The sequence below is a fragment of the Festucalex cinctus genome, chromosome 21, assembly GCF_051991245.1.
Source record: "Festucalex cinctus isolate MCC-2025b chromosome 21, RoL_Fcin_1.0, whole genome shotgun sequence".
Lineage (NCBI taxonomy): Eukaryota > Metazoa > Chordata > Actinopteri > Syngnathiformes > Syngnathidae > Festucalex > Festucalex cinctus.
This window is the reverse complement of record NC_135431.1, coordinates 5,277,931-5,302,975: the sequence shown is the minus strand read 5'-3', so window position 1 is coordinate 5,302,975 and position 25,045 is coordinate 5,277,931. Positions and strand designations below refer to the sequence as shown.

The 25,045-nt window shown below is 40.5% G+C and overlaps 1 protein-coding gene across 5 annotated transcripts; it reads right to left on the bottom strand.

Moving 5' to 3' along the window:
- Positions 1-1,409: 1,409 nt before the first annotated feature.
- On the bottom strand, positions 1,410-24,414 carry tab2 (TGF-beta activated kinase 1 (MAP3K7) binding protein 2). 5 transcript variants are annotated; one of them, XM_077510970.1, is made up of 8 exons: positions 24,175-24,414; positions 23,934-24,046; positions 11,371-11,564; positions 8,886-10,587; positions 6,279-6,439; positions 5,589-5,682; positions 4,195-4,290; positions 1,410-2,823 (listed from the first exon to the last, which is right to left on the bottom strand). In XM_077510970.1, exons 3-8 carry the CDS (start codon positions 11,470-11,472, stop codon positions 2,699-2,701), a joined length of 2,280 nt encoding a protein of 759 aa, XP_077367096.1. In that variant the 5' UTR covers positions 11,473-11,564; positions 23,934-24,046; positions 24,175-24,414; the 3' UTR covers positions 1,410-2,698. The 5 variants fall into 5 exon arrangements, with proteins under 5 accessions (XP_077367096.1, XP_077367097.1, XP_077367094.1 ...); XM_077510971.1 differs by having other exon boundaries at positions 11,371-11,561; XM_077510968.1 differs by having other exon boundaries at positions 23,934-24,414.
- Positions 24,415-25,045: the final 631 nt, after the last annotated feature.

The window sequence follows — 25,045 nt, the reverse complement described above, 5'->3', positions numbered from 1 at the left end:
TGGCGGAACAGGGATGTTCTGCTGTGTGCATTGCCCATCATGACCTTTGACCCTCCGCTGGACTGTCTCGTTCCCGTGGGCTGTGTGTATTGTGGAGCAAAGAAAAACATCCCTTGTATCTCTCCATTGGACGAAAAGGAGAGCGTTGTCTCTCATACATCTTATGCTCCCTCGTGGTGATCTGGTGTTCAGGGTGTTGTCTTTGCTTTTTGGAAAACCAATTCTCTTCGGCCCAATTGTTCCACACGCCCAGATCCGTCTTTGAAGAAGGTCACGGAAAAGTACTGGACTTGTAAAGAAATTGCCCACAAATAGTTTATACCCAGTTCCGACCATGGGAATTATGATACCCTAATACATTTTTTATCATATTTTTCTAATAAGACATGATTTGCTGTGTTAATATCAATTTAAAGGCCCAACAATAATATCCATTGTTATAGTGTTGCTAAACATGAATATCAATGTCCAATATGATAGAATAAAAGTAATGGCTGTACAACGTGAATTTTTTTTTCTCTATTTCCAAATAATTGGGAAGTAGTGCTCGCTGCTCGTGCTAGCTGCGCTCGCTGGACCCTCCCCACCAATATGGCAACCAGTACATTCTGGGTAATCCGGAAAAGGTGAGAACCCTCTACGTGTCCGTGTCCTCGAGGGCCAGAGTCCTGCATGTTTTCAAGGTTTCTATACTCCAACACACCTGATTCAATGATCAGGACAATGATCAGGCTCCCGCAGTTTGCTGATGAGCTTAACTATGAATCAGCTGTGTTGAATGTGGGAAAACCTCCAAAACCGGCAGGACTGCGGCCCTCGAGGACTGCAGTTTGACACCTATGCAGAATGGAAGGGTCGAATTCATGCATGGCTCCTTGAAACGAAGCCATTAACTGCCACCTAGTGGACAAAACAACACAGTCAAACGCACGCTCTTTCCCAAAAATATGAATAGATTTCATTTCCTTTTTTTTTTTTTTTATTTATTTATACAAATAACTTATCTGTTACAAAGAGTTTTCCCAGATAAAAACAAAAAGACACGTTTTTGTTTTTTTTTCTCCATTTGATAAAACCAAATAAACTGTCTCTTCACACCGATATGTGTTTCTTTGGTCTGGAGAAAAAAAGGACAAATGTTTGGCATTAAATGCTTCAGGGGCATCTTTCTTTTTTTCTCTCTAACTTTTGATGGATTTAAAATTTGGCAATATAGATGAAAAGATACAAATAAGATACAAATAATTGTTCTAATTAAAGTAAATACAAATGAATTTGTTTTTTAAATGGAATTAGGTAAAAATATATCTTAAAAAAAAAAAATTTGAAATGGAAGTAGAAGCACCCCCACCAATAAAAGCTTGAGAATGAACTGAGCCCAAATAGAATAAAATAAGAGTACAACAAAGTGAACAGTCAAGTTGTGCTTTTTTATAGTTTCCCTCAAAGTAAAAATTCTGACCTTTATTAAGGACACTTTTGACATATTCACTATGAACCTCAGTACCACAAAAAAGAAGCACAATAGACGCACATTAACAAATAGGACAAACTTTTTTTTTTTTTTTTTTTTTTAGCTGTTTGAGGAGCATTCAGATGTGAAGATTACTGGAAATGTCTTTTTGCAATGAGGTGTAGCTGTCCCCAAAATATTAAACCCACATTCCAGTTGTCACAAAAAGGCACATTGTAATTGTGAATTCTGGCCTTTTTTTTTTTTGTGTGTTCTGGGAAGAAGGGAAAAAAAAAATGTTGCTTAACTTCCTCTGCAGATGGTCCACAGAACTGCGAGCAGTGACACGAGTGACGTCGAACCCGCTGCAGGTGGCGCTTTCTGATGACCGAGATTTTTTCCCTGCTCCTGCAACCCTCGCAGAAATTGACATGCCTATAAAGGGTGGGGGTGGGGGGTGTCATGTAGGTTTAATACAAGGGAAACTAAACAAGTAACAAAGTCTATTAAGCTATACTTACAGGAAATACAAATGATTCATAGTGTGAGGAAGAAAGCACATTCTAAAATTATGTACAGTACAAAGGGACTTTTCTGTACACAAAGCATGCATTTTTTTTTCTCATTTTTGACATCAAAGGATGGCATATTGGAAAACGGTGAGGCACATTTCAAAAGGCAGTGACGCTGCCAGTTTGCCCTTTAACATCCTCTCGAAACAACAAACCAGGTCCACGAGTAGTCTGTTAGTTTTTCCCTTCAGATAGAGTGCGGCGGCCCGACATTCCCGAATCCCAGACGAGCCACCGCGCGAGGAAAAACAGCGTTTGGCAAAATGCGTACGTACGTGTGACACTGCAAGGGGTCACGCTCGTAATACTGTTAAGTGGGAGCAGCAAGGCATCCCCGCCCTCCATGAGGGAGGGGGACGTTGAGCGTGAAAATAAAGAGGACCCCACACAATCTTGAGTGTCTAACGTGAGGTATTATCCAACTGTGCCTGCCTTTAGGAAGAAACAAGCTGTAAACAGTATCCAGTCAAACCTTCAGGAGGACAGTTTTCTGCAAACTTTAGAGGGGTAAAAAAAAAAAAGAAGAAAAAAATGGAGGAAAGAGGCTGCACGATGATTACCACCCCATTCGGGTTTTCATCCAACTAGGGAAAGAATCGTAAAGCTCCTTTTGTTTTCCCCGATTCAAGTGTGGTAGAAAGAAGGCGGAGGGGCACGTGGCGGCCTCTTTGGCTCAGAAGTCCCGTAGGAGGTCGCACTCTTCACAGCGGTTGAGGGCCGGGTGGTTGAGGAAGGTGCAGCCGGTGCAGCTCCACTGCGTCCCCTCGTCTTCCTCCTGCTCCGCCAGACTCTTATTGTCTGCCATGGAAGAGGAACACAACAACGCTGAGTGCATCGAATCCAAACAGTTGGCATCTCCACATTTTTCGCACAGGGACTGGGCAAAATTCAGAATTCAATTCAGCTCAGCGGATGGACTTGAATTTAAAGTGACTCCACCCCACATGATGTCGGAATGAATTTGATTTCCAGGTAGTAGAGTTGGATTCCATTTATTGCCATTCAAATTTGAACTGCAATTCTGCTTCCTGTTTGCCATATCAATTCAAATTCAAGAACTGAATTGGAATTTAGGGGTCAATCGCAAGACAATTCAGAATTTTGCCCCGCCCTGATTTCACAAGCCCTCATGCACGACTTGACATTTGACATCAGTGATTGCAAAGAGAAAAACATCCCAGCTTAAAATAAACAAATAAGTAAAAATAATAATTCATAATGATAATAGCTTTTAATCAGAAAAATAGCAATATATAATAATATACATATTCAGAAAATGGATGGATGGATAAAAACATAAAAATGACTTGTCACACTTTTGCCTACAATGCAGTTTGTGATGCTCATTCGATGTGGCACTAATATCAGTCATTCTTCACAGAAGATAAAGAATACATGACTATTATATGGTCTGTCTATATGAGTGTTCAGATTGTAACAAGCGGCAGTGTGGCACCGCACCACAAGGTGGCGCTTTCTTTTCTTTGTGTGTTAGTAGTTTTTCCTTTTGCCTTTCTTTTTTGTATTTCCCAGGATTTTTCCCTGAACGGTCTTTTGGTAATGCGCGGTGGCGTCGAGCCCGCTCCTTTTTTGTTGTTGATAGTTTGAAATAAATGTTGTTCACGTAAGTTGCTCTCCCTTTTTTTGCGTTGCTGTCCCGCTTCGCCGTCCATGGCAAAATCAGCCTCCATGCATTACAAGATATACGGTTGCTTAAAGCATAACAACACCGCCACATAGATGCTGACTGTCTGCTAGTGTACCTATGCAGTTTCCCATTGTATGTTACCAATAAGGTAGCGGAGACTATATGGTTGTTATGTTTTTTTGTCTATATGAGCCCCATCTAGGGTTTGTCTTGCCTAACATCAGCTGGGATAGGCTCCAGCTCACCGGTGACCCAAATGAGGACAAGTTAAAGAGGATTTTATACCTGCTACAGGTACAAAAACTGACCACACTCTGTATGCCTGCACATCCTTTATACTTTATAAAGTTATTGATAATTACGTTCTTATTGACACTCTCAGAGAGAAATTAATTTAACAAACGTTTACAATGATATTCAACTACTGTATGCTGTATCACGCCATTCACTGCATTGATAAATTGTACATAATAATAATTTAGAGACTAGGCAAGCAGACCATGCAATCCTCCTCAACTTACCAACTGATAAAGTACTTTTGGGTTTTGGTGGGACAGGACCAACGAATCCAATGTTGTCATAGAAATTATGGCTTGCGCTTGGATTGAAATGTGGTCCTGTAAATAGATAGAGAAAGCTTTGAAGCTTTAAACTGCATTTAAAAGTGGATTTGCATTTCTGGTTACAACATTTTAAGCAGACGCCATAAATGTGGTTTCACAATTTATTTTAAACAGAGTTTGACTTCCCTCAAATAGTTAATTCTGCTCTAATGATGCTGGGCTACAAATCAAAATTATAGTTGATAAATAACTGATCCATCCTCTTATTTCTCCTCATGGAAAAATACAGTATGAAGAGAAATTTGCTTATTGTTTCAACTAAGTGGTACCATTCAATTGACGTGGGCATGATTCTGAACATTGTACTCCAATTTGGTTAGTCCAAAATAAAAATAGCTTTGGTGTGAACAAACAGATGAACACAAATAAAAATATATTAAAATACAATTTTTGCTAGACCTGAATTTTGTGCAAAAAAATTACTTTGCATATGCAATTTCCTGCACAAAGCAGACTAAACAAAGGGGAAAAAACAAAACAAAACAAAGGAATAATAACACAATATAGCCATTGCCATGACAAGCAAATATTTATTTTCAGAAAGTATATATATATATATATATATATATATATATATATATATATATATATATATATATATATATATACCAGCAAATACTAAACACTATACACATAATAAAATGGTCAAGTCTATATTTCCTTTTCACTGCTGTTATTATGTACAAAAACACAATACTGTGCTTTTTTTTTTTTAACACAAGGTTTTTTGTTGTTTTTTTTATAATATTGTGAGCTTTTCTCAGATTCTGAATTGCATTTGAATCTCATAATGAGGTGGTGTGTACTGTGGACACCAGCCATTTAGACAGGAACCATGGGATAAAAAACATTAAAATGTATGAATAATTGACGCCCAGTATTTTATTTATTTACTTTTTTAAGTACACTAAATCTAACTACCAATCACAACTTGGAAAGTAGTTCACAATGACGTGATATCATTACTGATGAAATTTATTGCCTGTATCAACTTTCAAAAGCTCACATCTAAATGTTCATGCAAGTTTGATCAAAATGGCTGGCTTCTGGCTTTATTTCTGTCAGCAGTGGGGTGTGCTCGGAGGGCCAATAAATCCCATGTTACTAAACAGCTACAGGATGCAATTCAGGAAGAACCGGTAGTTAACATTACAATAGTAGCACCTTGTCAGCATGCGCAGGGAGGATGTGACAAGCCCCGGGCTCGTGCCCTACCTGACCTCCAACAGCCGAGGCTTATTTTCAGCACATCAGACACACTAAGCCTTATTCATTACAAGAGATACACTTACCTCTTTTTTGAAAGAGATCAATTTCCTTGGTGAGGCAGTCAATGTCGATTTGTAGTAACCTGTTTTTGCATCGTAACTGCTTCATTTCCTCAATCTGAGAATGAGACCAGATCAACTAATTAGCCACGAGGCAACTGGACATGTACATTTAAATCAAAAGTTTAGAGAAGGTTAAAGGTTGAGGTAAAGTTTATAGCGCATTTTAGGTTAATCCTTGAAAATTTGTGTGTGTTTTTTTTGTGCTTTTATTAACCCTGTATCTCACTGAGCGGTGAATCCTACGATGAGACAAACATTTATTTGGTTTCACCATCACAACCAGAGGAGTCCAGGGCCACAAAGTAAAATACATGCCACAATTTGGCTTTAGATCGATCAGATTTTGGTCGATTCAGAAGAAGCACCTTTAGCTGAAGCCGAACTGTGAGAGGGTTTTTACTTCCTGCTGGATTTGCCACCTCTTTTCAAAACGGCCCTCTGATGGAAGCCGTAACTACTATCGCGTCTGTTTCAATAAAGGCACCGCATGTATTACTGGAATAGAAGAAAGGGAGTGGCAAAGGTTGCCAGTGCACAATGGGCCTCATTCACCAACAGTTGGCATCATTGACGAATTGACATTCTTTTTCTCAGGCCATCACTGTATCTTTGTCCATTGCTCGTTCTGTAAAATCATGGAAATAAGCTTACTGAAGGAATTTGGGAGGCAGAGTTCGATCTCTCCAGTCGTCTCCTTGTCAGGTCATTCTCCATCTCATTGACTTCCTCTTTTAGCTTCTCCAGCTTCTTTTTCTTTAGCTCCAGTTCATCCCACAGCCTCTTCATGCGGGCCTTCTGATGGACCAACAATGCTGAGAAAAAGAAGCACAGTACCGCTCAGATATGTTAACAGCCTGTGCATCATTTAGTTAGGTAAGAAAGCCTGGAATGTCTGCAACCTCACGGTGTAATAAGGTGACAAGTGTTACCTTTGAAAGAGTGTGTGATGCAGCTGAGCCTACAGGCTAACAGAATCAAAGGGGCTTTTGCAGCATGTATTATTCGTTTGGGAAACCATCCATTTGAACACAAACGACTTTCATGGAATGAATACATTTGTGGCAACTAAACATGACCATAAGTCTGAATTAATGTACTGTATACAATTCACAGCTAAGTGGTGAGGATTTGAATTTTTATGAGCAACATTTAAATAAGGTCAGAAAAACAAGACCGTGATCCGCTGCGATATTTTGAAGGGAAAGCAGAGAGCACGGTGCCGATGGGGGTCAGCAAAAGAGGCCCATTGTGAAGACCCTCCCGTTGGGAGTGACTGCAATGTAAGAATCACAGCCAGTGACTCACATGTAATTTAGTCAAAAGCCCAAATAAGGAAACACTTGTGTGCACCGACACATTTGACTCACTATAGGATCTGCTGGGCTCTTGCAGTCGCAGCAAACGCAGAATTTACTGGACAACTCACACTAGAGTCATCCCACAGGGGCTCAGAATAAGTCACCTTTGCTTTTATCAGACTGCTTTCGAAACTGACTTTACATTCACAACAACAAATGATTCTAAAAAGAGCTCACTTTGTGGTAAAATGAGCTTCTTGGCAGGGACAAATGGAAAAACAATTCAGAGTTGTCGGGGGTAAAAAAAAAAATAAAAAAAACTATTATGGCTCCAACAACAAGACTTTGATCCTGAAAACTAATGTGCACGTTGTATAAAGAAGAGTTCACTCTTCAGTCACATGCATTTACTAAATAAGCATTAAAATAAACCATAACAATGTCAAAACTTTAATAAGGGTATGTTTATGTGAAAATGACCAAGTATGTTTTTTTCTTTGCATTAAAAAAAAAAGGTCTATGTAATAACATTGGCAGAATGATTTCCTTTTACAATAGCCTATAAAAATGTTTGAAAATGCTAAAGCATCATGCGCTTGTAGACAGCACAGTGGTCCGCCATTGTTGTTATGTCATGCAGATGCTCTGACATGAACGCTTACAACACGTTCACGCTTTGTAACGATGAGATATAAATAATAACAGTGTCATTTTCAAAAACCGACAAGTTTTTGGGCTCCAAATCATAATTCTGTAAATCATCTCGAGCTGGTCAGTTCCTGAATCACCCAGGTTAATGGTCTGAATCTTGTAACAATCAAAAGCCCAAGGCCTCCATGCAAATTGCATTCATTCACAGCAAAATAAGGCTCACGGGACAAACTAATGCTACAGTCTCTGGAGTAACATTATGCTACTTTTTATTACGGTAAAACGTTATGCCACTTTTCCACTTACTAAAATAGTTCTGAAATGTGGAAAAGACTTGTCTGGCTCAAATTGGTACGGTTGTACCACACTGCTTTTGCTTACCATGGCCAGTCGTTTCCATTCACAACATTAGCACATGGCTAGAGGAGCTGAAATCACAGCCCTTCAAGAGAGAGAGGGGTATGGCCTAGGTGTGGCCTGGTGCAGCTATTTAGATAAGAGTGACACGCCCCTAAAACAGGCTGTTCAGAACAGAGTTGTTGTTTTTTTGAGGACAGCAAAAATATTTAATCCAAAGTCAATTTTCACGAATGCATGTCACAGACATGTCTTTTACACATTTGACAACTATCTTAGTATGTGGAAAAATAGAATAATATGTGACCTTTAAACTAATAAACTATTTAAGACTGAATCAACAGCACCTTTCCATGGTTGCAGTGAAATTTTGCCTAAATTTCTTTAACAGTTGAATAATTAAAAATAAATAATAAACATGTAAAGAAATGAAGAATAACAATAAACAGACTACTATGCAAACAGATACAAAGATAGACAGACCTTCGCCAATAATTTTGTTCCAAGCTTTTGCCTATTTAATTTGACCTGATAGTAAAGCTTTGATCAAAATGTTCAAAATGGTAAAGGATTGATGTTAGCCCATTTTTTTTTTTGCATTAATTAAACCATGTGGCAAAATACATAAATTCATTCAAAATGTACACAGCATGTGCCCATCACAAGGACAGTGAGTGTATCCCTAAAATTTGGCAAAAATGGACAAGTCATTTGCTGGGCACACATAAGACAGCCTGACAACTTACATTCACAGTCACATGTACAATACGGCAATTCAAAGTCTCCAATTTCCCTTGCACTTAAAACACTGAAGTTGCGTTGAATGTAATAAACTGCTACAGTTAATGTTGAGTGACTTTTTTTTTTCCTTTGATACAAGACAGTTGAGGCTAAACCTGCTTATTCATTAGGGAGCTGTCCATTCATGAAATTGCTATCTCGAGTGGCTTACCTTGTGTGTATGCTGCATCATCAGAGCCCATGCTGAGTCTGCGAGGCTCATTTGGTCTCTCGCTGTGTGGTGAAAGGGGATCTGAGAGATGGAGAGGGTCTGGCTCCGCAAAATGATGGTCTGGCGGTAGGCTGAGGAGGTTGTTGGGCTCAAAAGTAGGAGACACAACCCCGGGGGACACTGCAGGGGGCTTATTGGGGGACACAGTGATTTTAAAAGTATATTTTGTGTTGGGTTGAGTCACCACCACACGTGGCGAGGACGCAGTGTTTCCCACTCCCACTGAGGCCCGGGATTTAGGTGGATGGTGGTGGATATAGGCGGGGCCCATGCTCACCTGGCCCCCAATGTTCCTCGCACCTGGCGGCCCCTGCAGCGGAGGGTTAGCTGAGATGTAGACTGTGGGAGGGTTCCGACCCCCACTGTCATCACTGGAGGCATTTGCTGAAATGTAAAACTTGGGTTGTGAACGGGATCCAGCTGAGGCCATGACAGCCTCCTCAGAAGGCGTGGTAGCAGCAGTGGGCGGGCTAGCAGAGATGTAAACAGTGGGCTGGCTACGGCTCAGACCTGAGCCTCCAATAGAGAGCGGGGTGCTAGGGACAGTAGAAACCCCAGTTGAGGAAGAGGAGGAAGGGCAGGAGGATGAAGTGGACGAGGAACGTGACCCGCCACCTGTTCGCAGCACAGCCGTTGTGGTGGTGGAGTTGCTCCTCTGAGGAGATTCAAGTTTGATCTCGATCTGATTCTTTCGTGGGCCGGTGGAGATGTTCTGGATGTTGTACTGGCTAATAGCAGACAGCGAGGTGGGCATGACCGAGGAAGAGGAGGACGACGACAAAGACGAGCAAGACGACGAGACACCAGATGAGGACGGCTGGCTTCCAGACGGGAAAACAGAGGGTGCCTGGGAATTTGTGGGCGAGCTGATTGGCATGTAGACATGAGATGTCTGGTGGCCCTGGGCATGATGCTGTGAGGTATGTGAGGAAGACGATTGCGGAGGCCCGGACCATGACCCCGACAAGGACGAAGGATGAGAGATCTGATAGATCTGCTGCTGAGGCTGAGAGGTGGGGCTATACTGGGCCCTGCCTCCCTGCTGCTGGTTCTGCCGCGTCGTACCACACTGACTTAGATAGGGCCTAATGTAGATAGAGTTACCCTGTGGACTGCTTAGACCCGACTGTGGCCCGCCATGTATGTGTAACGAAGTAGGAGTGTTGCGGCCTGTTTGAATATGAGGAGCTAGCGTCACGGTAATAGGGTTGAAACGTGGTGTTTGCTGGAGACCCATGGTCGTCCCTTTGACACCCAGAGGGTAGAGTCCGAGGTGCTGTGGAGGCTGCGGTTTGCGCGAGGGCTCCATCGCACTAAACACATTGAGACTGGGGGGCCCTTCAACTGGAGCGGACTGCGGCTCCTGCTGAAAGAAGTTACTGTTCGGTGCCTGGCCTGTCTGCAGGGGCCCTTCGCTCAGGCTATGGGCCAGAGTCCGGCTGCCGTTCATTCTCAGGCCGTCTCGCGCTGGGGCCACATGCACATTCTGAGACTGCAGGCCCAGGTTCAGCTGGGTCATGTGATTACGGAGCCTGGTCAAGCTGGGGTCGTCAGAAAAGGTGATGTTTCCTTCTTCACTGTACAAGTAGCCTGGACTGACCTGGGACAAATATTCACAGCACGCGTCTAGATTGTTGTTATTCTGAAAGAGAGAGACGGAGAACAAAAAAACACAAAGGCTAATTTACTTATTAGGTTATAATTATTTGATATTATACCCATCCATCCACAATTAATAGTTATTACATCCATCCATCCATTTTCTGAACCGCTTCTTCCTCACAAGGGTCGCGGGGGTGCTGGAGCCCATCCCAGCTGGTTTCGGGCCGTAGGCGGGGTACACCCTGAACTGGTTGCCAGCCAATCACAGGGCATACAGAGACGAACAACCAACCACACTCGCAAGCACACCTAGTGACAATTCAGAGCGCCCAATTAACCTGCCATGCAAGTCTTTGGAATGTGGGAGAAGACCGGAGTACCCGGAGAAGACCCACACAGGCACGGGGAGAACATGCAAACTCCACCCAGGAAGGCCGGAGCCCGGACTCAATCTTGCGTCCTCAGTACTGGGAGGCGGATGTGCTAACCACTCAACCACCGTGCCTAGTTATTACATTCCGGTTGAATCACTTTTTTTTTTTTCTCTCTAAATTACAAATAGATTGTGGGGATGTTGCAGTGTAGGTTTGCACATGTAAAATAGACGAACGGTGCATTCATATTGGTTTATGAGCTGTGACGTAATCTTCGTTAGCAACGTCACTCTTCGGCGCCGGAAGTCTATAATCACACGAATCATCAAGCTTTTACCGCAATATTGACACAAGTCATTCACTACCGTCTCTCTTGGTGTAGCCATGTTGAATTTACTTTGTATCCGCCCCTGAATATTGCTTGCATGAATGATTGAAAATCCGCTTACCTGCAGAACACACTGGGACACAACACCCTCTGGGACTTCAGGGAACTTCTGGCGCAGGTCATGCAAAACCTGAATGTCAATATGGTGGCTTCCCTGGGCCATTCGTATGTTGCCAGGTCAGGACGACTTGTTCTTGTCGGAGCACTGTGGCATTAGTTGGGGCAGCTCAAAGCCTTCATCTCGAACATCTTCTGCTGGGGACAGAGAGGGGATAAAAGGAAAGTGAACCGTTTGATACAAACAAAGTAAATGTAATTTATGTAAACCTCTTTTTAGGTCACAATGATGCAGTATATGATCATGAGTTTTGCTAACATTTCAACATGAAAAAAAAAAAGTGCTCAAAGAACATGTCTGTGGTAAACTTGTAACAATCGGCAGTGTGGCACCGCACCACAAGGTGGTGCTTTCTTTTCTTTGTGTGTTAGTAGTTTTTCCTTTTGCCTTTCTTTTTTGTATTTCCCAGGATTTTTCCCTGAACGGTCTTTTGGTAATGCGCGGTGGCGTCGAGCCCGCTCCTTTTTTTGTTGTTAGTTTAAAATAAATGTTACTAACGTAAGTTGCTCTCCCTTTTTTTGTGTTGCTGTCCCGCTTGCTGTCCCGTCCATGGCAAAATCAGCCTCCACGCATTACAACCTGCAAGTACACCCAAAATATGTCAACTCGACATTTGGGGTTGCCTGCTTCATTGTGCCTAATCTGTCAATTATTTTGTCCATTAATTGGTGACTTTTTTCCCCAGCCCTACTGGCAACAATTGTGAATACCCCCCACTAAGTGAAAACACCCAAAGGGTCAATATTTTGTGTGTTCACCATTATTTTCCGGCACTACATTGATTCTAAGTGAATTTCCAACCATATTCAAGTCAAAAGACTAAATCAAATAGACCTCTAGGTAAACAGTAAGTGCAAACCTGAAACAGCTGTGCTTTTCATCAAGACTTTCCTGAAACCTTATCTTGTGGAAAGGCCAATCTGAAATCTTGGTACCACTTTGTGCACTTAAAATAGAAAAATAATTGATCATTTATTTAAAACTACACCATAATTAGGGAAGGGAAGCAGTGATAGATTTAGGGCACGCACAGGGCTGCATACTGTACATGACTGTTCTTTGAATCCACACATCTCCACCAGAACAGAAAACCACATTTTATGTGCACAACCCAAATTGTTCCAAACTGTGCACAGAAAACTAGGATCAACTTTGCAAGACAGCCTGCTCAGCTTTTAGTTGCCCGCTTTTGAAAACAGCAGTTGATGTTCCCGTGTGTAAATGTGCGTGTGTCGAAAAGAATATATTGGTGGTGGTGAGGCTGTGTGTGTGTGTGTGTGTGTGTGTGTGTGTGTACAGGAAATCAAAAATTCTTCAGTACCGCAGCTTGCAACTGGCGGTTGATAGGAAGCAGGCAAGGGCACAAGTTTCCCAGGTTGACACATCCTTGATAACAAAGCCATAAACACCAGACAAATTCTGAGCCCTGGAGTCTCAAATGCACATCAGGTTTCTGCCCACGATTCAACATGAATGCTAATAAGTTACTACTTTCCCTCCCAGCTCTTCACATTCTGTCATGGCTTTCTGGATGACGGGGCATCTTTGGAGCACATTTGTTGCCCAGCAGAGTCAAAATAAGCTCCCCTGGCTTCTGCAGGTGTCAATGCAGTGATGTGGGGCCCTAGGCACATGTATACTCCTTCTAAATTTGCATTTGATAATATTAACTTTCTGTGAATAATTAATTCACTAATCAGAACTGTAAGTCAAGTAACCACATGGCTTAGCTTTCGAAGAGTTGTAGGCACACAGACAGTCTTCCCATCCTACTATAAACCACATCAAAGTTGTGTGTTATTTACCCTTTTGCATACTGTAAAGTATAGTTGCACTTTACTGCCATTGCAAATGTTTTAACAATCTAGACATCTTGCTGGGCACAGTGGGTTCATTTGCCCATCCCATGCTTCCATATACAATCAAACATACTGCAGGAGGTGAGGTTGAAATCGATATGGCAGCCATACTGGCTATAAATATGACCTTTTAAAACGGGTTTTCACTGTTTGTTCAGTAACAAACAGAACATGGAGGACACAGACAACGTCATTACACTAGGTCAGAATCAAAATAAAAGAAAATATTTTAAAAAACACACACACACACACACACAAAACTGACATGTAATTAAAGTTTAACTCCATGACTTCAAGCTGAGGGGCACAGGGATTCACGCTGGTGATTTTGTCCACCTATATTTGAGGCTAGATTGGCAGTGTCATCTCAACACGCTGCTTGGCAGTTGAACACAATGAGATAGTTTGCACTGGGGCACTTAGCGATGACATGCCAAGTATGCACCATTCAAATCTTCACCCTTTATTGCCTTATGAAAAGCACTTACAGTATGTCAACATGCTCTTTGAGGAACACAGACTGCAGGACATTAGCAGAACTTCTCTCATTGGGTCAATTCACTCCATCAATTCACTACAGCACTTGTGTAATCAAGTCCTACCACCACACACATGCAAAAACCCTCGATGACTGGTCGTTTAAAAAAAACACACAAAAAAAACAACACAATCAATTTCAACCGAAAATGCAGCATCAGAGTACCTCGCTTTCACAGACAATAGGTCTTGTTAGTGCACCTTGACCTTATCATAAATATTCTTTTGTTTTTTCCTTGATATCACATTGTTGAACAGTGTGTTATTGATTGAAACATAATTAAAATTGAAATATTGGCTAATCTTCTATTTTGACTCCAGAGGAGTCAGTGACTCAGCAGTCAACTCACCGCACGTCACTGATAATAATTCCATCTTAATAGGAGTCCGTATGTATGGAAACAGTGGCAGAATTGATGCATTGGTTCTATTGCGATGACCTCAATGCGCTTGGCTGAGAAGAAAACAAGCAGCCGGAAATGCTTCCTGCAGCTGCTAGGAGTATCATTCCCCACCTTGAGGCCAACCAAAAGACAAACAGCAGCCAAGTCATGTTACTCCTCTACTGCTGAAATGCCATTTTGCCTTTATCCAGCTCCCAAGTCATTCAACTCACACTGCATATTAAGATTTGACAATAGAGTCTGTGGGATTTGGCATGCATTAAAATTTATATTGGTTGCTGCTGTTCAAATTAAAATAATGTCAATGCTTTTCCGGCTTTTTTATTTTTTTTATTTTTTTTATATATTTTGTTTCACAGGTTGAGGAATAGGAAGACAGGTTAAATATTGTGTGCATTGTGCAACAAAAATGCTGTTATTCCGAAGCACAAATATATTGTTCAATAATTATTTCCCCTATTCTCAAAAATATCGTCACAGCACACGTCCTTGGATTATTGTGTTCTAATGTTTAAGCTATATCGCCCAGTTTAACTTTGTTGTCTAGTTTTGTGACTGATCTTTCCTCTCGAGCTAAAGTGAATTTGACAACAGAGCTAAAAGCTAGCTTTTAGCTTGTTCGGTTGCTAGTTATGAGGTGTTGTACATAAAACTGTTTTGTCAGCAATTTCAGCACATAAAACTGCATCACAGTCTTCCAGTCAGCAATTGCACACCACAGTGTTGTGACTTTACTAGCTGTCAAAAGCAAATGGTATATAAGAATCAGATTTTTAAAAAGTCATTGCAACACATTGTCATTTTCGGCCTCTGCAGGGAAGTTGAGGTGGTCCCCTGCGGTGCATGCAGTATATCTGTCATACAAACACAAATACGCAGCTGGTATTTCTAAGAGCAGTCCTCAACTGTGCTGGAGCCAGCAAACGACAGGAGGGACACGACATTGATTGTGTCCCGACTGGCACCAACAGGTGTGCATAGGATGCCAGGGCTCCACAACATGAACTGATCCACAGCACACATGCTCCCAAAGCAGTACAAAGAAAGATGCACCGAGCAAACTTTGAGATATCCCTACAACACCCTCGAGAAGTGGCCGGCAAACTAGTGGCGCGTGGGCCATAACTGGCCCACTGCCAATTATATGTGTCTCACCAGGTGAAGTTGATGAAAAAAAATGATAATTAGGGATGCTGATAATGAGCTGTTCTGCTTAAAATGCAATTTTGTTCAGCATGTTGCATCACAGTGCTGCTCTCCAGTTCCTTGTGGGTTACCCGGCTTATCGGGTGGCTGTATTTATATACAGGCACCCGTGGCTGCTCATGCAAGTGATCATGTGACCACGTCACAAGAAATACATTCATGATGGGCTGACTGATCCACACGGCCTAAATGCAATCATATTGCAGCACGGCGCATCCTGCCTCGGATGCTTGGAGGAGGCTTCTGCAGTTGGATTTGACACTTGTGTCACCATCGTAAGCCACCGCTAACAATTTTTTACATCACCATCAAAACATTCTGGTACATAAAATGGATGACTATGAATTACAACTTGCTGGAAATCACTATGTTTGTGACTAAGGTGTTTTCTGGCATTGAATCAAACGACTTGGACAACTCTGCTCACTCACCCAGTACTTCAATCTCGTCCAACGTGGAGCTGTGTGATTTTGCATATGATACAGAGCAGGTGAACAGGACACCTGCCGTAAACAATGGAAGAGAGCTGCTTGAGGTATGTGTGTGAGTTGCTGTGTGTTTGGAGCGATGACGCAAATTTCCGTTTTTACGACTGTCGTGAATCCGGAGAAATTCTCAAATCTCCACTTTGGTCGGCGTTTTTTGAAACCTAAAAAATCCCCGGGGACGTGTGAATGACAGGCCAAAATGCAGAAAAGTATCTCCCATTTGCAAAAACCCTGGCTACGTGTAGACAAGGCCTTCGTTGCCGACCCCTGCCATAGGGGAAGGTTCAGTTGGTGGTAGATGAACTCATGCAGAGCAGCTGCAACACATTAAGTAAAACAACAGATCCCCAATTCTGCTTTGTCATTACCTGGTCACCCAAACCAGTGGTATGTGCCAGTACAAAAACACATCAGAAGATGGGGAAATCACTTCTCAAACAGTTATGGTGGTTCTCTACTCTGTTCTTAGGTGCTTATACCTCTGGGATGCAAAATGTGCAAAACATTGGCTGGTGTTGAATTAGAGCACTAACCCTGCAAACAAACTAAAGGAATTTCAGTAGGGTGGACTCTACTTTCTACCACATCCTGACAATATGCTTTCAGAGTGAGACAGCGAGGGAGCAATGTAAGAGCCTGAGGCCCACACTCTTACTGATAGAAGGCTAGATCAAAGCCCTTTCCCATGGTTAGCGAGCACAACAACCTGGGAGATGAAAGACTATGGGCAGCCATGAAGGACAGAGCAGCCTCTCCATGGCATTTACAAACAGCTCAGAATAAGTCAAGCATTCTGTGATGCATCGAGGAGGAAGCATTTGTGAGGGGGTTGGAGACGACACGGTGCCAGAATTCTGCAACAGGATAAGCAGTGCAGCGATAAGCCTGCCATTTGCTTTGTATCAGGAAAAAAAAAAAAAGCAAATGGGATCATGCTCGTGAATACTGATTCTCAGTCCTTACTAATCTTCATATTGATGTAGATTTAATGAAAACCATTAGAGCATTGGCAACATTGCCTATTCTTTATTTAGGAAAACATTAGTTAATCAACTTCTCAATTTCCACACAGAAGCTAGCACAGATATCACCAAGCTCTTAAAATGTTATAAAACACAATTCCCATATTTTTTGTTCCACATCAGTATTTTATTACATTATATTGTTATGCATAGCCTGGACTTTTGCAATTAAAAGCAGCTAGTTAGAATGGGCTCTACAGATAAGTGCTAAAAACATCAAGTATTTAATAACAAGGTTGGACAGCATTTCTCGAGAGCAGTAACAGCACACCCCTACTGTACTTATCTTGACTCTGTTTGGTCACATGATGAGTAAACTGTAGGCATATTGCTTTATAGGCGCTTCTATGTCACAATCCTAAAATGAAGGTGAAGTTGTACAGTAAGTAACAGTTTACACTGGAACATCTATCACTTTGGATTATAGTGCATATTCAGTGCTAAGCATATGAATCAAAAGACAATAAGATGACAAAGTTATGAATGCATAAGCGAGCCTAAAGCACTGAACAAATCTAATCATCATGCTCTGTTAGGGTCTGGATGATTTGGCACCATTTTGAATGTGATTTGTTTCCAAGGTATGGTATCTATACTATGTCACCATAAAGAATTTTACAATTGTGTATGTTAAATTGTCAATGCATCCTCATTGCCTACAATATTGTATTAAGCTGTAGACAAACTGGGACACCAGACTACTCTCAACCTCCCCCAGACTATTATGCAGGTTCAGGATGTCGCATAAGCTCTGGAAACACTCGGGGAGCTATCAGTGCAGCGACTAGTCTTTTAGAGTAAAGGGGCGGCGGAGGAGAATCCAAACTAGGTCAACTTTCTTGTAATACCATTTTCATCACATCTAAACTGGATCTTGTAAGGTCTTATCAATTTGTCCATCCAATAAAAGGCAGTCACATGTCTTGGGGACATCCATTATGAAAAAAAAAACTAAACTAAACTAATTGCAATAGCTAAGAATGCACCTAAACCATTGCACCAATAAAGTACACCTAACTGCTGCAAAGTTTAATTATAATTCAAAGAAAAGCAACAAAGGAAGTAAGTAACTGTTTGGATAGGTAACTTTCTTCTAAGCATCTTTTGTTTACAACACAATGCAACAGTATCTTACAACACAGAGGAAGCTGAATGTGAAAATGCAAACTGGTGTTTGTAAGAAAGTTCTTATCACAGGAAGTGTTTGTCAGGGTCTCTCTCTGCACCTTCAAGGAGCATACAGGCTAAAGATAAGGGCTTAACCATATTCCTGTTTGCTGTCACTCAAATTGTTGCAGAAGTGGATGTAAGAAAAACAACACTAGGATAAGCAGTGGATTTTTGCATGACATTAAAGCAGTAATGGGTATTTCTGAAAGTGGGTCTCTAGGACAAGGAAATGTTACAATGAGCCAGTGGGAAATTTGAGCAAAGTTTTTGCGTTAAAAAAAAAAAAAAAAAAAAAAATCTCGTCTTTGTCAATTTTGACTGTTCATTAAAAATATGAAATGATATTTTGTAAGATTCATGCAACTTGTACTAGTTTTAAGTGGATGCAAAGTAGGCTAAAACATATCGCTGTCCAGTACAACAATCAGAATCCAGGGCAGATAGAATTTGTCCTTTCTATTGTCAAATAAAACTTGAAAAATGTAGGGTGGGAATCAATGCTCCAATCTTAACACTGCCACTAACAAAGCCACAATGGCTAAAACACTGCTGTCTCTCAACACACGCCTGTTTAACACACCATGTACTCTGGATCCAATTAGATAAAGTGCTACATCCAAAGGAAGCCAGCAGAGACTACAATATTCCTTTAATTGATGGTTGTGCTACTATCCTATTTCATAGCAGAGGTTCTCCAAAGGAAACTTGAAAAACACTTCATTAGCATGAGAAGTCGACTCTTTAATTATTCCAACATGCCTAATTTTCTGGAGAACACTATTTTGAGATAATTTAATTAGCTGAATTTCTCTGGGCAATCAAGGGATACAATTCAATATAATGACATGTTGATGCATCATGAATCTATGCACATTTTTCCCCCCAATAAATTTATTTATTCCCTCATTTACTACCTTTTTACAGCAGTATTTGAAATTGCACACAAAATTGCAATACTGTATATTTAATCAATTTCTTTTTTTTTTTTTTTTTTGCCATATATTCCAGTTTCAATTGTTTGGTGTTTGCAATACATGATACGTTTTAAGGACTGAAATATGCATTAATTGTGCTTGCAGGAGGAATTACAAGAGAGCACTGCTAAGACATGTGCAAGTGAGTTCCAGAACGTGTCAATCTTGATAAGTCAGTTATTCACGCAGATGGTTTCTTATATTGGTTTCCATACTACGTAATACATTATGTTGCTCCTCTGCTCCCAAACATGTTTTGGCTTGACTGTCGTGTGTGCGCTAGAATATGTGTACAGTACAGTACTACCTTGACTTACAAGCAATTTGTTCTGTGACCACAGTTATAATGCAAATCACCCTCATCTATTAGTCTGTTCCAGGTCCTCCAAAAAAATACCAACAAAATTCTGTATCATGTTTTTGTTTCTGTATCAAAAAAGAAAGAAAGGCAGTTTGGATACGTAAGGCCATATTTGGGAATTTGTCGTTTTTGTGGTGATTGATTTGCATACCTCCCGACATCTTGTATCCCATATTTAAAAGAGGGCTTTAGTCAACATGGGACATATTGGAGAGCACTGTAAATGCAAAATGAAGCACGTGAAGTGATGGAATTGTAAGAGGGAAACTAAATCAATCACACCGGCAATTTTGGGGAAGCCGGCAATCGCATAAAAGTCATGGATCAGTTGTCGTAAGACAACCGAAACAGTGATCCATGGATCCAGATAGAGGAGTTTGCAGGATATGAAGCCACCACTAAATCAATCTGGTATTACGTTTTAGTCGAGCTAGTAGTAGTGGACTCAACTGTGCATGTAAATGTGTGTTCTCAGGAAATAAAATAGGTAAGTTAGTGGTAGTGGTACTTCTCTTTTTCCTCCGGATGCAAAATGAAACGTGCACATGAAGTAGTTCATTTAAACCACAGCAGGAACCTATTCTGAAACTTTGACACAGTACAGTACACCTTGAACAAACAGCACACGATCAAACGTCACTGGCTACAAGAGCAATTTAAGTAATTAGTTTGCATTGTTACTTGGATGGCTCGATACCACATTTTCCTATCCGATAAAAACAGCAATGCTGCAGCCTCGTGGATTGGCCAAAACTGATCCTCCACCGATCTGATTCTTTTTGTCACCCAAAAGGTTAATAATTAAATGTGGATCTAATAGTCTTCATATTGACATCAAAAAACGACATATTCTCTGTACAACAACTATTCTGGTCCCCTAAAGAAAGAAAACACTCAAGTCGTGTCACCGATTCAGCTCGGCAGCAATGTATTTTAACTGCAGTTGCTGCGTTGTACCATTATGGAGGTGCTATATCAACAGCAGCGCACCGAAAAGACCTGAAGAAGCAACCGAAAAAGAATTTTTTTTTTTTTTTTTTTTACAAAAACAATTAATTATATTTACAATTTAATAGGCAGTCGTGGATGAATTTTTTTAATGATTGTAGTAAAAAAATAAATAAATAATGCACGTTTGATTTGATCAAGTGTGAGAGCTATGAGCCCTGATGCACAGCAAACAAGCAAGTTATTCAGCTAATGATAGGTTTAAAAAAAAATAAAATAAATAAAATTCACCAAGTCAAGACTGCAAATATTCACTGTATTTTATTTGCGCACATTTCCAGGTAACTCAACAATGGCCCAAACAGCAAGTTATTGAAAAGATCTTATTCAGGTTTCTGGTGTTTGTAGAGAGCTTTTGACAGAATACCATTCACTCAGCTTGGTTAAGTGTCAGCCATATTTGTATATACAACAAGTGTCCCTCATTCTTCAACAAGCATGATCTAGCAATTTCACTGCAGGGTTTCAGCAGTAGTAGTGACGTTGACACATATTAGTATTAGCCTGACAGCATCCGTTCAAATTAATTACCAGCATTGCCTTATGCAAAACTACTTAATCCTCAATTAAAAACCTGATTTAGCACATAATTAACAGACTCCGAACTGCGTAGCTGAGTCTCTAAACGAGTGACAAACTCACAAGGCCTTCAAGCAAGCAATTGCCCATCTAGAGGCACACATGGCTTCAGTTAAGACTCTGCACCTATAAACGGTTGGTCATGGAAGTGTATTGGTCAGGGAGCGCAATGTTGACTGCTAGTCACTGCATGCGCAAGCAGCTAATGAATGATTATACGTAGTTATAGCTATGACAACAGATTGGAAGTTGTAGGTGTTTGAAAGGTTGTTGTTTCAAAGTCATGCAGGCAGCAGCCCACACATAATCAGCCCGTAAATAACGAACATACACGTCATTAGGGCTGGGCGATCAATTTACAGGACTTTGAAGTAGCCATGTGTGCAATTTAAAATGTATCTCCTTAGAGACTGTATTACTGTTTATATAGACATGCAATTACAATCCACTTTCCCAATTTTTCTCATTGTGGGACTAATGAAGGCTTAATGTAATTACTTTTCATGTGAAAAAGTGTTTCGAAATCAGAGCAAAATGGAAGTCGGCCAGCATCCCAACAGCCTAAAACTGAAGAAACCTATTTCCACTGTGCTGAGTGAATATCCTCAACTATAAATTGACAGAGGCATGCATGATATCACATAATACCGCAATATCATCAGCGTATCAAAATCTATCTGTCATCATCAATAGACATTAAATAACCATCAGCAATGGTTTGGAAAGCATAATATCACCAAAAGGAGTATAGTAGCAAATAGAACTACAAAGGTGTGCAAGTCAAGGTCGATTATTAAAATAATCATTAGTTTCAGACCTAGCTTACTATGGAAAAATTCACTCAAAGAAATAAATAAATATATACAGTCAAACTTTTATTTTATAAAATGAACTGTATAAATAAAAGGCACACTGGATTGATTAAATATCCAGTGTGTGCGGGGGCATAGCTAGGTAGAACACACTATATGGTGTTTGAATGCATTAGAGTGTATTCTACATTTTGCAAATGACACTTGTGTGAGCACCTGTTTCAAGAAGATAATTGATTCAAAGATTCGTTAGTGACAGACCGACGGAGATGCCAACCCCTACCATTACCTCTCAGGAAAAGTCTGTCTCAGCCACAACAATAAATATGTCACCGGAAAGACTCCAAACAAGATTCAGAGAAACACTTCTTTTTATATTATATTTGCTTTCTTTGTAGAGGTGACAAAATAATCGATAATCAAATTAACTGGCAACTGTTTGGTTAATCAATTAATACTTTAGCACCATTGTTTAACAAAAAAAAAAAAAAAAAAAGTCAAAATTCCCTGATTTCAGCCTCACAAAAGTAAAAAAATTCTGATTCCAAAACAATGATCAACATTTTCCTTATTTTCTGACATGTTACAGACCAAACCATAATCAACAGAAAAATCAATTCTAAAAACATTTGATAACGACAGCCCGAGTTTTGAGCGAAAGCTTGTTTTTAATTTTAGTTCTGATTTACTCAATACGATGTATTGGCACTACAGTATATTGCTAAATATAATACAATAATGTCACGTGACTGTTTTGTTTACACAAAGACACATTACATTACAAAGAAATATCGGATTGATGGTGTATTGTTATAGCACTATTGTCTATGTTTGGTTATATCTGTCCTATAAGTAGGATAGAATATGGATGAATGTTACATGTTACAGAGTTTTTCTAGACGAGTAAATCGAAAGAAACTATTTACGAGTAATATGGTAAGAATAAACCTCTTCAAAATGGACACAAGATTGCTCCACTTTCTGCTCTGTCAAGGTCATCTTAGCACAGATTGTTCTTGTTTTGGTACTTAATGTGAGATATGTTGTTGCTGCTCATTACAGGGTCGGATGCATTTTAGCCGGGCACTAGGCCACAACATCATGAAAAAATTTTGATTTTTTGTTTCACGGTGTAACTGCTACACTGATGGATTGGCTTTGATCAGGTTATATAAATCAAAGGAGAGGAATTTCAAGGTGGCCCTTGCATGCTTTGAGCTTATGTGTAACCCACTGAAGAAAAGGTTTGTTCTAACGTCGCATGCTGACATCATATGGTCTATGTGTTGTAATAAATAAGATGCAAAGAGCCAAAGAAAGGTCAATGCACATGCAAAATTAATCCTTTGACATTTACTGAGCTGTTGCATGACCCCCCAAAAAATAAATAAAGATTCCACAAGTGACGGGAAGGCAAGAGACTTATCCTCACTTTTAGTACATGTAAACTGAATTCAAACACAGCATTTAAATCTGATTGCAATGTCTCTCACCGTGATGTTGTGGTGAGATTTCACACGTGACATATCATTACTGTAGTGGTGAAACAACAGGTGATACACGACTCAACCCAACCAGTGTGCATTTAATACAGCAACTACTCTAGAGGAGTAACTTGATTTAAAGGCTTGTTAAACAGTGGGTAATGGGCGCAGCCATCAATTAATTGTTTAACCTTTCCATCCATTTAGACAGTTCGACTGAGCTCAATGGGAAAAAATAACCCAACGTGTCGTATCAGAAAGCCTAACGATCCGAAATATTATTTGAAAATATGCAGGACATTCAGGACTTTTTAGTTAGCAACTGTATCCTGCCTGAGACTGAGCCTCCCACTTCAAAAAAAAAAAAAAGTTAGTTGGCTAACGTAGCTAGCCGACTGCTGTAACGTTATACAGAAACTTTTTTCCACACCTCTCAAGTTTTCTCGCTTTTTTTCCCGACAAATAAAGTTTGAAATTTATCAGCGCTTATCGCTGAAAAGTGGTGAAAGTACTTCTAAACGTCACATAAAGGAATATCATTATTGTTGGTAATAGTACAGGGGTGTGTGCTAACAGGTAAAAAGTTCTTGTGGCCAACTTACTTGACGTTCCCCGTCTCCGCCGCCGCTCCTCGGGCCGCCTTCTACACCCCTGAACGCCGCCGGACCTCCAGAGGGCCGCGGCGCTGGCACAGGAGAAGCCGAGAAAGGTCCAGCTAGTATCAGGCAGACGAAAAAAGCTAAGTTGCTCCGAGGCCCCGGGCCTTAATGTGTCCTCGAAATAACGCTCGGGGGAGGGATAGCCAGCCCCAAGCCTTCCGCTTTTAGACAGACTCGGGAATACCTTTTTGACAGCTCTTCTTCTTCAGCCCCCCTCCCCTCGACAGCCCTTCACTTTTCTCTTTTTCCGCACTTCCAGTAGATACGAATCAAAATACTGTCACACAATATGGCGGCTGCATAAGCAAGGTGCTATCGCGAGAGGGAGACTTCCCCCCCACCCCTCAACTTTCCAAAAGTTGTGTTCATGGTGGGAGGAGACGGCGAGTCTGTGATTGACTTGAGGTTTTCAGTAACTGAAGATGCAAACGACTACACCATCCATCCATCCTTGGGACACTCGAGCAGTACGTGTAAATATATATATATATATATATATATATATATATATATATATATATATATATATATATATATATATATGAATATATAAAATTTATTTTATTCTTCAATTGTTCTCCTTAGCAATTTTAACTCATTCACTCCCAGCCATTTTCACAGAAGCAATCCCGTTCGCTCCCGGCTGTTTTACTGGATTTTGACTGATTTTGCAAGGCCCACAGACTATTGTGTTCAATTTCTATAAAAGCATGGAACCTACCAAAAGAAAGATTAAAGTCTCTTCTTTCATCAGGAAAAAAAGTACGTTTCTATCTGTTTCCTTTTTGCAGCAATTAGCATTAGAAGAGTGCTAAGTTTCATCAGTTTTCTCAAATCTATTTAAAATTGTAAGTAATTTAGCTTTCTTTCTAGATGGCCCTGGTTGATCTCCTTTGCTCTGCTGCCACCTGCTGGCCGTTTGTGTAATAACTACCATTTCTGCAACCGTTCTTTGCAGTTGAGAGGCTGCATCAAAGCCTTCTGTATGCTCTAGCATAAAACAAAAACAAAAACGTATAAATACGTCTTTGGGACATTTACATTAAAAAAAAACA

Bases quoted from the DNA above. Each gene is read 5' to 3' on its own strand.
- tab2 (XM_077510968.1), bottom strand. From the start codon at position 11,472: ATGGCCCAGGGAAGCCACCATATTGACATTCAGGTTTTGCATGACCTG. The intron at 6,440-8,885 runs GTAAGCCACTCG...TCTTTTTCTCAG, and splicing joins TGATGCAGCATACACACAAG to CATTGTTGGTCCATCAGAAG. The intron at 4,291-5,588 runs GTAAGTGTATCT...ATCTATTTACAG, and splicing joins TGATCTCTTTCAAAAAAGAG to GACCACATTTCAATCCAAGC.